The sequence below is a fragment of the Leptidea sinapis genome, chromosome 42, assembly GCF_905404315.1.
Source record: "Leptidea sinapis chromosome 42, ilLepSina1.1, whole genome shotgun sequence".
Classification (NCBI taxonomy): Eukaryota; Metazoa; Arthropoda; class Insecta; order Lepidoptera; family Pieridae; genus Leptidea; species Leptidea sinapis.
This window is the reverse complement of record NC_066306.1, coordinates 3,670,606-3,686,508: the sequence shown is the minus strand read 5'-3', so window position 1 is coordinate 3,686,508 and position 15,903 is coordinate 3,670,606. Positions and strand designations below refer to the sequence as shown.

Below are 15,903 nucleotides of genomic sequence, written 5' to 3'. Positions count from 1 at the left end.
AAATAGAGATGCCTTACTTATACATAAGCGTCTTATCACTCCGCAGTACCTAAATTATATTCATTTGTTTTGAAAATGCTACCTATATTTGAAATTATTCTAGAAAATGTTATCTCATAAATGAAAAATTAATTCTCGAGTTATAAACAATTAAATTTTATGCCTATTTAAGAAGTAGAGACGTTCCGATTCCGATTGTTGGCCATTTCCAATAAGATAAATTGTAATGAAAACACTTCTCTCAATAAAATCGAAATTTTAAAAACTTTCTCTTACAAATTATGATTTGGTAACTCTACGGTCTTCAAGTTTAAATATGTGCATCATGTTACATTGAGATACAAATAAAATTTGAAAAACAATTTTATGAACAATGCGGGATTCGAACCTACGACCTCCGGCGTTCCGTGCCGGTGCTCTAACCAACTGAGCTAACCGTTCGAGTACCGCCTCGTTATAAAATTCTGTTTGGTTTGTTCAACTCTCAGGTTGTGGCTTCATCTACAGGATCTACTTTACAGTTGATAACCTGCTCAACCCCAATATTTGCACATTGGGAAATTGACTTGAGATGTCGCTCTTGTAAATCAAAACAATATGTTCTGTTTTTAAAGTGACAACCCTCACTTCTAGGATTAAAACACAAATAAAATTTAAAAAACAAAATTTTTTCACGGCACGGAGAGCCGGAGGTCGTGGGTTCGAATCCCGCATCGTTCATAAAATTTTGTTTTTCAAATTTTGTTTTTAAAAACATAACATATTGTTTACATTGAGATATCAATTATTTGAATAATTGACGATAGATGGACCAAATGGAAGAAAGAATGAAAAACTAAAATCATTTATTCAACTATGTCAAAGTTACACTTATGCATGTCAAAGATTTAACTATAATATCGGAAAAGTTGAGCTTTAATAAGAAATGACAAGCAACTCATTGCCATTCTTTTATAATCTATATTTACAGTTTCAGCATTTTACATTTAGTATATTTTCAGTAATTGATTTTAGTGCATCATCACTTTCACAAAAACTCAAACGTACACCTAACTCATAGAACGTCATTGCTCAAACGTTTTGACTTACGTGTACAAGTTAACTAACTAATAACTTAAAATGGTATATTATGTATATAAAAATTCAAAAAATAAATTCCCGAAGACAGAACCGATGAAGCACCACAAGCAGCGCCCGTTCACGAGCACGACGCATGGACCAGCCATTACTTCCCTTGCGCGACGCCGGCACAGCGTTATTGCGACCATGAAAAGCCCTACTAATTATTTACCTATAAAAATACAATAAAAGTTGAACATATAATATAATATATTTTAAAATCACGATAAAAAAAGAATTGTGACAGAAATAATAACAGAGACTAAATCTATGTGATTATGAGCAATCTTTTTCACTGTCAAACACTCTTATCATTACTGTTATAGGCGTTATAACTGCAATTACTTTGAACATAATGCTTAAATCTTACATAATTAATTACAATATTATAATACACCATTATTAATCTAAGGAGTAAATCTGTTGATTGACAAATTTTGAATATCATTCAGCAGATTGTAAATAGTATACGTTACTTACAAATGAACCAATTATTTTATGAAGTCTAGTTTTTGGCAGTACCTTTATTTCTTTTTAAAATTTGCCTGCTAGCTATTTTAAATTCATTATCTTTGTTTTTATGTATTAATGACAAAATTAAATCGTGACCTACCTTAAGTTCATTTTCAGTTATAATAAACAGCTTGAACATACATTTATTATGTAACTGTTATCATTTTATTAGACACTGACAATCCACGTTATCGTGTTAATAAAACCGTTTTTATGATTTAAAGGAATCAGCAAAGTGGTTAATGAATCATTTTTGTCGATGGTACATACAAAATATTTTATGGAGGAGATGGGGAGTACAGGATGTAGATTATCATTACTTATCTTACATATTGATGTGAGTTCTAGTTTTATCCCTTTTGAAAACAAAATAACGTATTTTTTATGAGAAAAAGTGAGAAGATGTACAGACATATAACCTAATGGCAAGTAAAACATTACCTTAACCTTATAAACCTAATAAAAATATTAAATATTATTTCCTGCACATTTAAAGTAACTTAAATTTAAACAGTATTTGCCATTCAGTTTGTTTTATTATAAGGGTTAGTAATAATTTTGGGTTATTTTCTAAGTATTAGTATTATAATGCGTTTAGTTTTTTTAATTAGGTAATTTTTTACTATTCTATAGGAACCCCTGAGTCTCCTCTCTCTCCTCTCCAGAAGGCCTCCTACAAAGAACTCCAAAGGACTCTATCCTGAGCTATTTGTATTCATGCAGTACAGTGCCCCTATTTCCTCAGTTCGTCCTGCCATCTTGTCATAGGTCTGCCTCTATTTCTTGCCATCACCATGCCATCTTGTGACTTTATCAGTCCATCTTTGGTCTATCAATCTTGCAACGTGGCCGGCCTATTTCCATTTAAGTTTTTGTGCATAGCGCAAAGCATCAGTTGCTTTGGTTATGTTTTGATGTGTCCAATTATTTATCCATTACATTATAATTATCAGAAAAATACATAGCAAAGAATTCTTAAAAGAATAAATTAAATTATTTAGTATTTTATTTTTCAAACTGTTTACGAACTCGTAGAACTACTAGCATCTTTTAATAAATTTAAGCAGAATGGGATTTGAACTTCTTAATACCAAGTCTGTAGCAAAGATTACTTCGGCAGACTTTGTGATGGGAATAATCCTGAATTTTCGTAAAACAGAGGACACTGCTGACTTCATTTCCATCATAGCAAACTTTTGTCCTGAAACATATTAATTATTATTAATAAATACTGTAGATCAGGGGTGCTCAAGCTTGAACTGCTGGCGATCTACCTCTAGACTACGATCGATCGGCTCTGAGAGGCTTCAAGTATGTGTGATGAAGTATTGTCGTCTAGGTAGAGTGTCACGATGACATAGATATTAGTTTTGCGCAAAATATGCATTTTTTTAGTCAAGGTAAGTGTAGGTCTGCTCTTAAATGTCAATGTAAAAACTCAATAATTATTATTCAAAATTGCGAGTTTATTGGTTCTTACAAAACAAACGCGTTCTAAAGTTCTAAGCTTAACTAAAGAGTGACTTTGGATGTTGAAGCGTGACACTGCATGTCCTGAGCATACTTTTCATAAGATGGTACGTAATTACCGATTTTAGTATACCGGATTTTTTTCTCGAGATCAACTCAAAACAGCACTCGCGATCGACCTGTCGATCCCGATCGACCGTTTGAGCACCCCTGGTGTAGATTGTAGAAACTTAAAGGTAAGAAGTAGTCAACGTAATTTACTGTATGATTATAAGATACTTGTAATAAAAGCTTTATACAAAGTAATAATACTTATCATTATTTTGATAGCCCCCGAAAAATATGTATGTGTGATGTTAGGTAAGTAGAAAATGATTGCTGCAATAACTGAAATGTGTAATTCTGTAACTAATTCATCAAGAAAATACAGGTGAGCCATAAAATGTTTCACTTTATAAGGGTGGGGAAGGTTTTGATATCGCGAGTTTGATGGATACAATTTCAGGACTTGTTTTGAACAGAATAGATCCACTATACTGGTCGTACGACTTATGTTCCTAGAGACGATAGAAATCTTTGATTTGATTAGCAATGATAAGTATAATAGTAACAAGCAAGAAACGCTTTGGACTTGTGGTCGCCACCACGAAGAAACCTTTCTCTTCCCGACTTCATTGTATGATGGTATCTTAAGAGCAGAGATTTAAATAAAATCACGAAAACACACTTGGGCAATAAAAAAAACATTTGTCAAGAAATAGTTTTAGTATAATTGGCTGCTTGCAGGCGAGTTTTCGTTTTGATATTTCGGCTGAAAGAGAGTTCGGTGGATGTTTGGATGGTATCACTTACAAAAAATAAATCCTGGGAAGTTTATCTTGCAATTTTTAAGTCATTCTTTTAAAATCATTTTAATTATTGACATAAATTGACCAAACCGGCGTGAAGTAGCGGCCTAGTGCCGCTATGTATCGCATGCGTTAGTGTCGAGGACTGGTGGCCACCCCCCCCCCCCCTTCCCCAACAAAGATTATGAAAGCGATCCTTAAAGAGATAGTACCCCAGGAGGGCTCTGCCAGAGTCGGAGAATCCCTCCCCGAGCACTCTAGCTCGGGCTGCCCTTTGTATTCTGGGGAAAGCTCAGAACGCGCATAACCTTCAACAAAAACGCGTACACCTTCTTTAAAGGCTGGCAACGCTCCTGTGATTTATCTGGTGTTGCAAGAGATTGTGGGCGGCGGTGATCACTTAACAACAGGTGACCCGTACGCTCGTTTGTCCTCCTATTCCATAAAAAAGATATATATAAATGCATCGTACCTATGCAATTCCTTGGACCAGCGCTAAATGGTATGTATGCGTAGTTATGGCGGCCCACGCTATTTTCAGGTAAAAACCGGTCAGGATCAAACAGTAATGCATTTTTAAATAAACTTTCCTGTCGATGTAAATCGAATATGTGAATGTGTGACATAAATCCCTTTGGTGCTAAGTAGTTGCCTGAAACCAAAGTTGAAGAAGATTGCGAGAATCACATTAATTAGTTTATAATATATTAATAATAATTAACTACATTAATGATTCTAACACAATAGTACTTAACGATTTTAAGTTTTTGTAGTTATACTTCTTTAGGTGCGTCATGAAAAAAATGAAATTATGCGTTATGAAATTTTAAGATGCGCGCGCATCATTGTAACACAAAAGTGACAGGTTGAAGTTGTTTTTTTTTTCAAGCCCATAGAGCCGTATTCATTACTTAATAACTGATTGTCAAAGCCATCTTTGCAAGATTTTTACAAAATTGTTCTTTCTAAAAAAGTAGAATAGCACGATGATTAAATCATTTTAATGATGTTGCTTCGTTAGGCAAAAGAAGTATAACTTCTTGCCTGCGTATATAAGTACACACACACTTGATTTATTATTTTATTACTTTCCTCTTTTATTTTTTAGTCATCAGTAAAAAGCTTAGAGAGTTGGACTGTTTGAAAAATAAAAAACGAAATAGCAAGAATGGAGTATTTGCTAAGTATAAATAAATATATTTATGGGTTTCTTAAACCAAGACAATTAGTATTTTGAAACACGATAAACAGTTTTTTTGTACATATTGAAATGAACTTCCCTTGTTAACCTACTCTTCATAATATTTATATCTTAGATTTTCTTAATAAGATTTTTTTTTTATGGAATAGCAGGATAAACGAGCGTACGGGTCACCTGGTGTTAAGTGATCACCGCCGCGCACATTCTCTTGCAACACCAGAGGAATCACAAGAGCGTTGCCGGCCTTTAAGGAAGGTGTCCGCGCTTTTTTTGAAGGTACCCATGTCGTATCGTCCCGGAAACACCGCACAAGGAAGCTCATTCCACAGCTTTATGATTAGATTAGATAAATTACATTATTAGATAAGGGGTTTATGGGCTATAGACTCGCGTCATGGGAGTGGTAAGTGGTGGTGAGGCAACCGCTCATGGACATCTGCAACACCAGGGGTTAAGAAATCTGTTCCATCCTTTAAAGTGGGTGTGTACTCTTATATTGAAGATCGATAAGTCGTTATCAGTTCTGAAAAACTGCGTTCGGTTATTATTGATTCCATAAAGTGACCACTGTACGAGGCAACAAATTTCTTGCGAAACGCGCTGTTGTAAAATGACGTCTACATGATGCGGGTGGTTTATTGATGAATTTATATTTCGTGCCGAAAAAAAAAGGAACCAAAAAGTTGTTAAAAGGTTTTCTCAATCATAATAACGATTGTTTTAATACTCAGAAGTAGCAAATATGAACGTTAGACGAATCGAAAAAACATTCCCAATATGTAAGGAGTTTAAAAATATAAATAAATATCCTACTTCGGTATTCATCTATTAACACATTCATTGCCAACAAAATAAATAAAAATAATAGCTGGGAAGAATTTTGATTACATCTTTGGTACATATGTAATGTTCGAAGATATGGATAAATTTATACTCGTTTTCGTTAGTCGACTATATTGCCAGAGTTGCCATACAAAGCAACATTGACTCGCCTCAAACGCCGACAATTTACTGACTACTACAAAATGAACGGGATGCTTGCTCGGATCCGAGTGACAGGCGCCGCTACTATAGCCCCGTCTTATTCGGATCCGAGTGGAGAGCAAGGAATGTATTAAAAGACAAATTATTATTATCTTCAATTTAAATTGTTTATCTGCTGTTAACAACAATTTCTTGAGAACTCACTCAATTTAACATCTTCGCTTAAATCTCGTCCTATGAATGGTACCGGTGGGTACAACCGAAGTGACTCTTTAATACATCGTTCCAAGTAATTCATGGCAGCCAGATCTTCTAGAGTAGCGTCGCGATTATCTCCATCAAAAATTTCATCAAGTTCTTGTACAATTTTATCCTTAAACATAATAATAATATATATTTTTGAAACAAATGTTCAGATTTGTAATTAGGCCTCCATTAAATTATTGTCGGTAGCACTGGTATTGTTTTATTACTCACTTGTATTGTTTCATTTTCGGCTAGAGCTAGTAAACAAAACGTTAATCCTGCAGCCGAAGTATCATGACCCTAAAAATAGTGTTGATATTATCATAATGTGAATAAAATAAATAACCATAACTATGTTTCAGTCTAATGGTTAGGTCAGTCTTTATTATCATAAAAAATAGTAATCTTCTCCAGTAAACACCTACTTCAAACATGAAAGTGTCCACCTCTTCCTGAATACCAATGTTGTCAATCAAACCATCTTTCTCTGCTGATAACAATAAATCGAGCATCGCAGCACGCCTTTTCTTACTATACACATGATTATTTTCATCTCCATCATCAGAATTGTCATCATTGCATTTCTCTCTTTCAATTCTACGAGAATTTATTACATTTTCACTAAATTTGTGTGTTATAGAAATATATTTTAATTGCTTTTTACCGCTAGGTGTCCAGTTAAATACTTTGTCTATGTACAGTGGTAAGTTGCACACACGATATACGAATAACTTTACACTTGAGTATATCGCCTCCTTGTACTTCCTTCCAGCATGAGAGGATTCTTCAAATGTTTGTGCTCCCATTGCAGTGCCTTAAAATGGAAATACCAATGTGAATTGTGAGAAATTTTAATACTTATTAATTCGTTTCTTGACATCTTCTATATCAACAAATAATTTACTTAAAGCAATTATTGACAAAAGGCATTTACTAGTATTACCTATCTAGTACGTATGGATCTTAAAATACACTCCACCATTATGAAGTTATACTTCTTTAGGCGCGTTATGAAAAAATGATGAGAGAGAAATTTTAAGATGCGCGCCCATTACACAAAAGTAACAGGTTGAAGTTGGTTCCTAAAATTTTCTGAAGTTTGCGACATTCGTTATTTTTTTTTTGGTTTCTTCGTCCATTATTAGGACAGGCAAGGGGTTCAAGGCCATACAGTCGTATTTATTATATAATAATTAATTGTCAAAGCCATCTTTGCAAGATTTTTACAAAAATTTTAATGATTTAGGCTTCGTTATGCCAAAGAAGTATAACTTCTTGCGCGCATACATAAGTACCTACACACACACTTTTTTTTATTATAAAATACATGTTGTTGTTACTTTATCATACTATTCGTTGTTTATGCGATCTATGTTATATTATTTAGTTATGTGATCACGGCCGCCCATACTTTTATGAATTATATAGTAGCTAAAACTACGTAAATTATTTAATAAATTTACGAGTTTTTTAAGAAGTACCCCATAATGTACATTTTTTGACCCTTTAAAAAAATATATTTCACATTTAATACTAATAAAACTTCAAATTTTTAAAGTATTAACCATAATATGTTAATATTGATACATACAGCAAATTGTGTCTAGTGTATATTCAGACAACACTGGCACTACGTCTATAATATTCCCCTCATTCGCCTCCAGAACACTTATAAGCTTTTGATTATTTTCTACAATAATAGGAAAATATTTGCGTAGAATGTTAAAATGAAATGCTCCTGTAAGAATTTTTCTTCGCTTTTGCCATTTCTCTCCTTAAAACATAAAAATAATTAATGTAATTTTAATATCTTTACATAATCTCATCAACACAAATTTTAAGATATATATTAATAGTATCTAAATACCTAGTCTTTTTTATTTCTTAATATGTTTTTAATAAAAAAAACATGTACAATGTTGGCACACAGGATATTATGATAATAACAATATTGACACACTTTTTACACAAATAATCTTGCCCCAATTTAAGCATATATAGCCTATGTTATGGGTTACAAGACAACGATATATTTAAAACAATATACTTACTTAAACATACATAAATACATTTAAACATCCATGACTCGGAAACAAACATCCATATTCATCATATAAATGCTTGCACCTACCGGGATTCGAACCCGGAATTCAAATTCGATTATGAAGGATTATATACATAAAAATACTGACGGACACAGACAGAGCGGGATTTTTAGCGGGAATATATTGACAGAGCGTAGTGTGGTGACACTTGAGTTTCTGACAGCTGCGTGACTGCTGCGTGACTGAATGAATTCATTCAACAGATTACAAAGTTCCGCCAATGAAATATTCTTATATCTATTAAATATTCGTGTGTTATTGCGCTGTCAAGGAATTCCCAAATAGATTCAATCCGATTTAGGGCAGAGCTAATAGAAGACAACTCTTATTTTACGCATATCATGATGCTATAAGTATTCCGACGTGATGGCTGCACCATGTGGCCTGGCATTTTCTTGCATTAAACATTAAGTTTTAGCAATTTTCTCCTCTCCTCTTTTGCACAGGATGCCGCGGCCGGCTAGATTATGGCTACCACAACGGCGCCCTTTTCTGCCGAAAAGCAGTAATATGAAAACATTACTGTGTTTCCGTGTGAAGGGCGCCGACTTAACAGCTTATGTCTCAAGGTGACGAGCGCAGTTGTAGTGCCGCTAAAAATTTTTGGGTTTTTCAATAATCCTAAGCGGCACTGCATTGTAATGAGCAGGGCGATAAATTACCATCAGCTGAACTTCCTGCTCGTCTCATCCCTTACTTTCATTACAAAAAAAAAAAACTACCAAACTAGCATCGCCCTAATCACAGAGCCACATCCAATTTGTTACATTCCTGTATCGTTCGCCTGGGCGTCTGTTAGCACGTAAACGACCCACACATCGTGTAGCAAGTGCATCCAATACAAAGATGCTATAATTTGGTTGAATTTTGTAATCGCTCATTTCGATATATCTCACTAAGCGCCCCCGCCGCCCGCACCTGTCTCAGTCCCCTTTGTCGTCATACCCCCGCGCCCCTGTAACCCGCAGGCGAGGACTCAGATAAACGGTCGGCCTATAATGAGGGTAATTTTGCGCGAACCGTCGCGTCCACGTCGGCGAGCTTGACTGTATATGATATATTATATTTCTTATTGTTCAATCGAAACTTTCACGTCAGTCGTTAGAGTAATTTATTTATTTACTTATTTATTGTCTAATTAACATAGCAGTGCCACTTACACTAATTAGACGAAACATAATAATATCATCCTTTGTTCAGTTGTGGTGCGGCCACGTAAAGTACATCTGATATCATGATATCAGATGTACTTTACGTGGCCGCACCACGTTGGTATAGGTCATAACCTAAACTGACTAACTTTGATGAATAGCAATAAGTACTCAAAAAACTTGAAAAAACAACTAAAAATGTGTTTTCTATGTTTTGATAGAAAATAAAATATAATGCCGTCAGTTTGTTTTGTATTACTTAGTAGCCAGTAATAATATTAAAAACTAATGATAAAAGCTTAATTCTACAAAGGTCACTTTGAGCGTCGAATGTTCGCGAGAGCTAAAGAATATGATAGACATATCTAATTGTTTTGTAAACAGAATTGTTTAGAAAACGATTTGTTATTCTTTCTTGTTAATATCTAAAGTAAATAATCGTTACTTGTATTATTAGAAGCAAACTTGGCTCGTTGGATCATTCAGTTTAAGCCGAAGAGTAAGCAGAAAACACGCAAACATGGTGTTTTTAGACAAGTTTTGTGGTGAAAGTATAGCATTTCGAGCTATGAACACTACTTTATCCTGTTACACATATCCTTAAGTCTTATTTGTAGGTTGCTAATACTTGCTGTTGGTTATAATTGACACTGCCCAGCCTTTTTGAACTACCACATTTCTTTGAAGTTAAACAAGTTTTTTGGCATGGCGTGACGCATTTTTTTGGTACTTCTCTCAGAAAAGTTATTCTAATAGCTTGTACTTTTTTGTGTAGGTTCATTTATTCAGATTAGTAGTGAATAACGAGGATTGTAAGCAAATAAACTGTTTTCCACGCAAAAAATTTGAAAATATTGGCTTTGTTACATAGACGGCGGGCCGGCAGCCGTGAACTCATATCGCTCAAGGTCGCTGGCATTTAGTGTCGCCTTAAGAATCTTTCAGAATACAAAATAGGAAATTCAATTTGTCCAATACAAATTTTTTGTGTCAACTTACCATGACTTAGGAGCAGGCCATCTCTTAGCCAAGGTCTTAAAAAACTGTATATGAAGCTTTTCTTATGATGTTTCATACCCGATATCAAAATCTAAAAATACAAATTAGTCAAATATAGATCGTTGAGCGTTTTCACTAAATTATCTAGCGGAGGTATATCATCTGGTAGTTGAATACAATAACCTCCATAATTTTTAAGAGACTAACATGATGGGAAATGGTGAGGCAGCCACCCATGTTCAACCGCAAAACCACAGGCAAAATACAGTAATAGAACAGAAGCGTAACTCACTCACTAAAGTCTATTTTTCCTCACTTGTCCTAAAACGTAAACAATGATGACCTTGAATGAAATTCACAAATTTTCGGATAATCACACATTTTAGATTTATCTTGATCATTTATAACTAATTTAGGAACGCACACGCAATAAATTAAACTAATAAAAGCTATTAATCAATGTTTTAAATGCATTATTTTTGCTAAAATTGAAAAAATTACAGAGCAAACTTTCACAGATAACATAAGAAGATAAGATGTTGACATTTCTACCCTTCTACCCGATACTTTTCATTCACTGCATTCAGTCGTTCATTCGTTCGATGATCCCCCATCTCTATGAATTATCTCTTGGTATGAGCTGGTTCTCTGTACGCCATATTTGTTTACATCTTAAAACAAGTAAGGAAAAATAGACTATACGCCTGGATGGAGCGTTGGGAACGTACCTACATACAAAAAGTATGATTACGGATTGTCGACGGGAACGGGGCGGTGCAGTTAATTTAACTCGGACAGCGATCATCTTGGCGGCGTACGGCGTGGCACTCAATTGTTTAGTCTTCCCAAGATTGCTTAGCGGCCGTGTATGTGTGTGTCGATTCGGGCGCTCTTGTATGAAGTTAAAGTACTGTTGTATTACTGTATTGTACCGCAGGTTAAGAGATGCGTTCCCGGGCTTTAAGGTGGGAGAATGAAGAGAATGCTCTATGCTTGATGGTCCCTGAGTAGTATCGGTTAGTTACTAAACTATTTTATCATGGGTAAATGCGATGCCAATAGGTTTCATTAAGTATCACTCAAATGTACACGTTGTCGATGATAATATGCAACATTTTCAACAAGTATTGAATTATATACATACTCGTATAAACTAATTTTTTCATTTCTCATAATCGGAAAGTAATGTTGTCTTAAACTGATTATTGGGTGGAAAATGCTGCTTCCCTCCATAGAGAGGGAAAAACTCATACAAATTACTTCCCACCTAAGGGCCGGAATGAACTTCAAAAATAGAACTGCTTTCAGCTGTGAAGAGTTTTATGTAAATAACAACAGATAAAAAAAAATGCTGCGGCCACGTGACTTTCTAAACAGCCAGTGTGAACTTAGCACAAACTTCTTTGAGCGGAATAAGCCGCAACAATTACGCGGTGAGCTCCATTTAAAAAGTCGACATAAATTGTCCTAATTTCACAATTTTTTTTTAATATTATGATATATTAATAATAAATGGTTTAGATAAACAACTAGTTTTATTTTCCTCATATTCGAAATGAAAAGTAAAGTGTTTAACACGGCTAAAATAATCAATTCCTACTCGGACTATAGCCGCCCTTGCTGCGCTCTGGCGTGTCTAAATACCTCGGAAATTGATTATTTCGACCCTTGGTTAACAATCTACTGTATCATAAGAGTTTTGTATAACAAAATGCTGTGTACTAAGTAGTAGCAGTAGAGATGAGTAGCTGTTTTAGGAAGAGTTAGCTGGTTTAGGATAAACCCAAAACCAACTGAGATAATTTTGGAAAATCCTGTTAGGGGCAAAAAAATTATGATAGCTACGAAACTTGTAATGATGTACACCAAGATATAAATAAATGTGCCTGAACTGAATTATTATAAAGCGGCAAAGAGTTAATATAGTTTTTTATTTAATTACCTCAATATCATCCGGGTTATAAATATTAAGAGATCCAGTGTTAAACGCGTAAATTCTGTAAATACCATTAAACTCTTTCGCCCATTCTCTAGTCATTCGAAATAATTCCTCTGAAACAAAAGAATTTATTATTTTATATAAGTAATAGGCGTCACATTACAATGTAAACTGACCATTTATAAAGACCCTTTTGATGTAGATAAACCCTGTTAAGAAATATAAAAGTTTATTAAACTCTTGAAAAACACAATAACACAACAAGGCCGAGCTATGCTAATTTAAAAACAACATTCATTTCCTGTGTGATAAGAATATTATGTTGAAAAGCATTTTTATACGATCTATGTGATGTAAGAGCAAAATTTAAAGAAATAAACATTTTGACATGATAGGATCATATACGTCAAACTCGCGCTCGACAATTAGCCCTACCTTAACATTATTTCTACTTATGCACCGCAGACAGGCTGCCAAAAGGAAGAAAAGAAAGTTTTTGGGAAGAATTATACATCATAAAATGCAGGAAGGCCGATTACGCTGGTATGGGCGTATATATGTAATGCGTAGGGACGGACACCATATGACGAGACGAGTCATGCATATGGACGAGGCAAAGAGAGGCAAAGGCCGCCCACCAACTACCTGGACTAGAACTGTTAACGAAGACATGACGATGCTAGGCCTAACTCCAGTAATGACCCAAGATCGCAAACAGTGGCGATCTTGTATCAGGGGGGCCGACCCCAAATAGGGAATGTGCCAGGGGAATATATATAAACATTTTGATAGTTGTCTTTTAATATAATAATATATTAAGAATATTATATTAAAAGGCTTATTAAGGAAATATTCTTCATATTGTTATGTAGTTTCATAGGCATTTATTTTATGAAAATAAGGGATGAGACGAGCAGGACGCTCAGCTGATGGTCTCTCAGGTTGTAGCTTTGTCAGAGTTGAACAAAGCAAACAAGATTTTGTAACGATGCAGTTGGTTAGAGCACCAGCACGGAACGCCGGAGGTCGTGGGTTCGAGCCCCGCATCGTTCATAAAATATTGTTTTTCTAATTTTATTTGTGTAATAATGCTAGAAGTGAGGGTTATCACTTTAAAAACATAACATATTGATGGTAATTGATACGCCCTGCCCATTACAATGCAGTGCCGCTAAGGATTCTTGAAAAACCGCAAATATTCTGAGCGGCACTACAATTGCGCTCGTTACCTTGAGACATAAGATGTTAAGTCTCATTTGCCCAGTAATTTCACTAGCTGCAGCACCTTTCAGACCGAAACACAATAATGTTTACACATTACTGTTTCACGGCAGAAATAGGCGCGGTTGTGACTCACTCATGACCTAGCCGGCATCCTGTGCAAAGGAGCCTCCCACTGGTGGTGGCATATAGGTGAATTTCCTAGAAACAATGAGAACAAGGAACAAACATATACTTGTTACTACTCCGTTAAGTTGAGTATGTTTTTCTTTGAGCGGTGTATATACATTTACAAGACTATCCCAGAAAATGTACAAATTTAAATGATTTACTCGATAATAACACAAATTGGAAATGAGGCGACCCCCCTAATCTTATTTAAAAAAAAATATTGTAACCAAAACGCCCACTGATTTCCTTGTTCATATCAGGTCTGAGAAGTGCCTGTTTTTATCACATTGATACTATATAGCGTATTTAGAAATATTTCAGATTAGGAATTTTATTAATTATTAAGGACTTTAGCCCGGACTCGTAGAGACTTTTTAGACTCTAGCCCAAATCTGAACCCCTTGCACTACAAAATATGGCCATTAGAGTTTGTTACATAAATACATAGAGAAAATAGTGGGTGCCTATTGAAACCCTAGTCTTAAAGTTGAATATAATATATAATATAATATTGACACACTTTTTACACAAATTATCTTCCCCTAAACTAGGCATTGCCTGTACTATGGGTACAAGACAACGATATATTCAATACATTATACTTACTTAAACATACATAAATACATATAAACATCCAAGACCCGGAAACAAACATATATTCCTCGTATAAATGATTGCACCTACCGGGATTCGAACCCGGGACCTCTGTAGCTTTTAGTCAAGGTTACTAACCATTCGGCTATATGGGTCGTCATATTATATATCGAATAAGGCTAGAACAATTTAAAATGCACGCGATTTTTACTTTTGTTATAATATTAAAATTAAAACGTACTTACCTGGTGTATCGAATCGAAATTCGAAAATATTTCCAATTAAAAAATGATCCTTGAGTCCTGGTATGGAACGTAACAACAAAGCAATTCTATTGCAATTAATTACATAATGCAAAAGAATTACAAGTAATATTATTAATAAAAGTATCGTGATAAACATTGTTGCTGAGTTATTATATAATAACGTGCGAATAATTAGCAGTTCAGTGATTGTATTTTATTAATATAGACACGTGTAATCGGCCAGCGTACGTTTAACACTACACTGTTGTAAGAATTAAATCGGTCAGAATAAAATCAACGATAACCTTTGGTTTTTATCATAATATAAATATGCATACCACATCAGACCAAGAGGACCGTACTATAATAATACACTTAGAAGAATTCAATTCAATTTTTGTGACATGGCGTGTGGCTGCACCAGTCAATATTTCGCCAATGTCGAGTGGAATTGAAGAGACACGCTATGAATGCAAATTTTGTATGAATTTAGTTTGGATAATTTATAAGTGGCAGGTTTTTTGACACAATATTATACAAAATACACACTACATTACATATTTATAGCTTCATATTATTATATTTCACATATTTACATAAAAAATTACAATATGAAATAAACACAGACGTTAACAAACATTCAACATTTACTGGAGGGGGAAATTTCGGTGGAAGAACGTCATAAAGGGGATGAAGAAGCTTAGGACAGGAAAAGACTATATGAGAGACAGTACCTTCGTCTTAGCCACATTCACACAAGGAGTGATCTCTAACTCTGATCTTGTGCAGGTGGACAGGTGTGCTGGAATGACAAATATTGGGCAGGTTATCAACTAGTAAAGTAGATCCTGTAGATGAAGCCATAACCTGAGAGTTGAACAAAGCGTTGGAAGAGCACTCGCACGGAACGCGAGAGGTTAAAATTATGTTTTCAAATTTTATTTGTGTATTTATATCATACTTCAGTTATCAAGAGCCTCTTGTAACTCGTAGATCTACTGAACCACAACCAATTGACGAGAACTAAATAAAATACGTATAAGTTGTAAAATATAATAAACAAAATCATTTTCTTATTATATAAAAATAACTAGCTG

The 15,903-nt window shown here is 34.6% G+C and overlaps 1 protein-coding gene across 5 annotated transcripts; it reads right to left on the bottom strand.

The window, feature by feature from the left end:
• Nucleotides 1-828: 828 nt before the first annotated feature.
• Nucleotides 829-15,241, bottom strand: LOC126976785 (cytochrome P450 4C1-like). Of its 5 annotated transcripts, XR_007731982.1 has the most exons (10): nt 14,807-15,230; nt 12,579-12,688; nt 10,637-10,727; nt 7,973-8,155; nt 6,807-7,195; nt 6,613-6,681; nt 6,340-6,508; nt 4,423-4,602; nt 1,733-2,833; nt 829-1,291 (listed from the first exon to the last, which is right to left on the bottom strand). XR_007731982.1 is itself a non-coding variant. In XM_050825378.1 (9 exons), the coding sequence occupies exons 2-9, from the start codon at nt 12,672-12,674 to the stop codon at nt 2,673-2,675; spliced, it is 1,338 nt and encodes a 445-aa protein (XP_050681335.1). In that variant the 5' UTR covers nt 12,675-12,688; nt 15,145-15,241; the 3' UTR covers nt 829-2,672. The 5 variants fall into 5 exon arrangements, 4 of the variants coding, with proteins under 4 accessions (XP_050681335.1, XP_050681334.1, XP_050681336.1 ...); XM_050825378.1 differs by having other exon boundaries at nt 829-2,833; nt 15,145-15,241; XM_050825377.1 differs by having other exon boundaries at nt 829-2,833.
• Between the last annotated feature and the right edge of the window lie 662 nt (nt 15,242-15,903).

Excerpts from the sequence above, each read along its gene's own strand:
- LOC126976785 (XM_050825377.1), bottom strand. The coding sequence starts at position 14,963 with ATGTTTATCACGATACTTTTATTAATAATATTACTTGTAATTCTTTTG. Across the intron at positions 8,156-10,636 it reads TGGCCTGCTCCTAAGTCATG|GAGAGAAATGGCAAAAGCGA; the intron begins GTAAGTTGACAC and ends TTATGTTTTAAG. Across the intron at positions 6,509-6,612 it reads CCGAAAATGAAACAATACAA|GATAAAATTGTACAAGAACT; the intron begins GTGAGTAATAAA and ends ATTATGTTTAAG.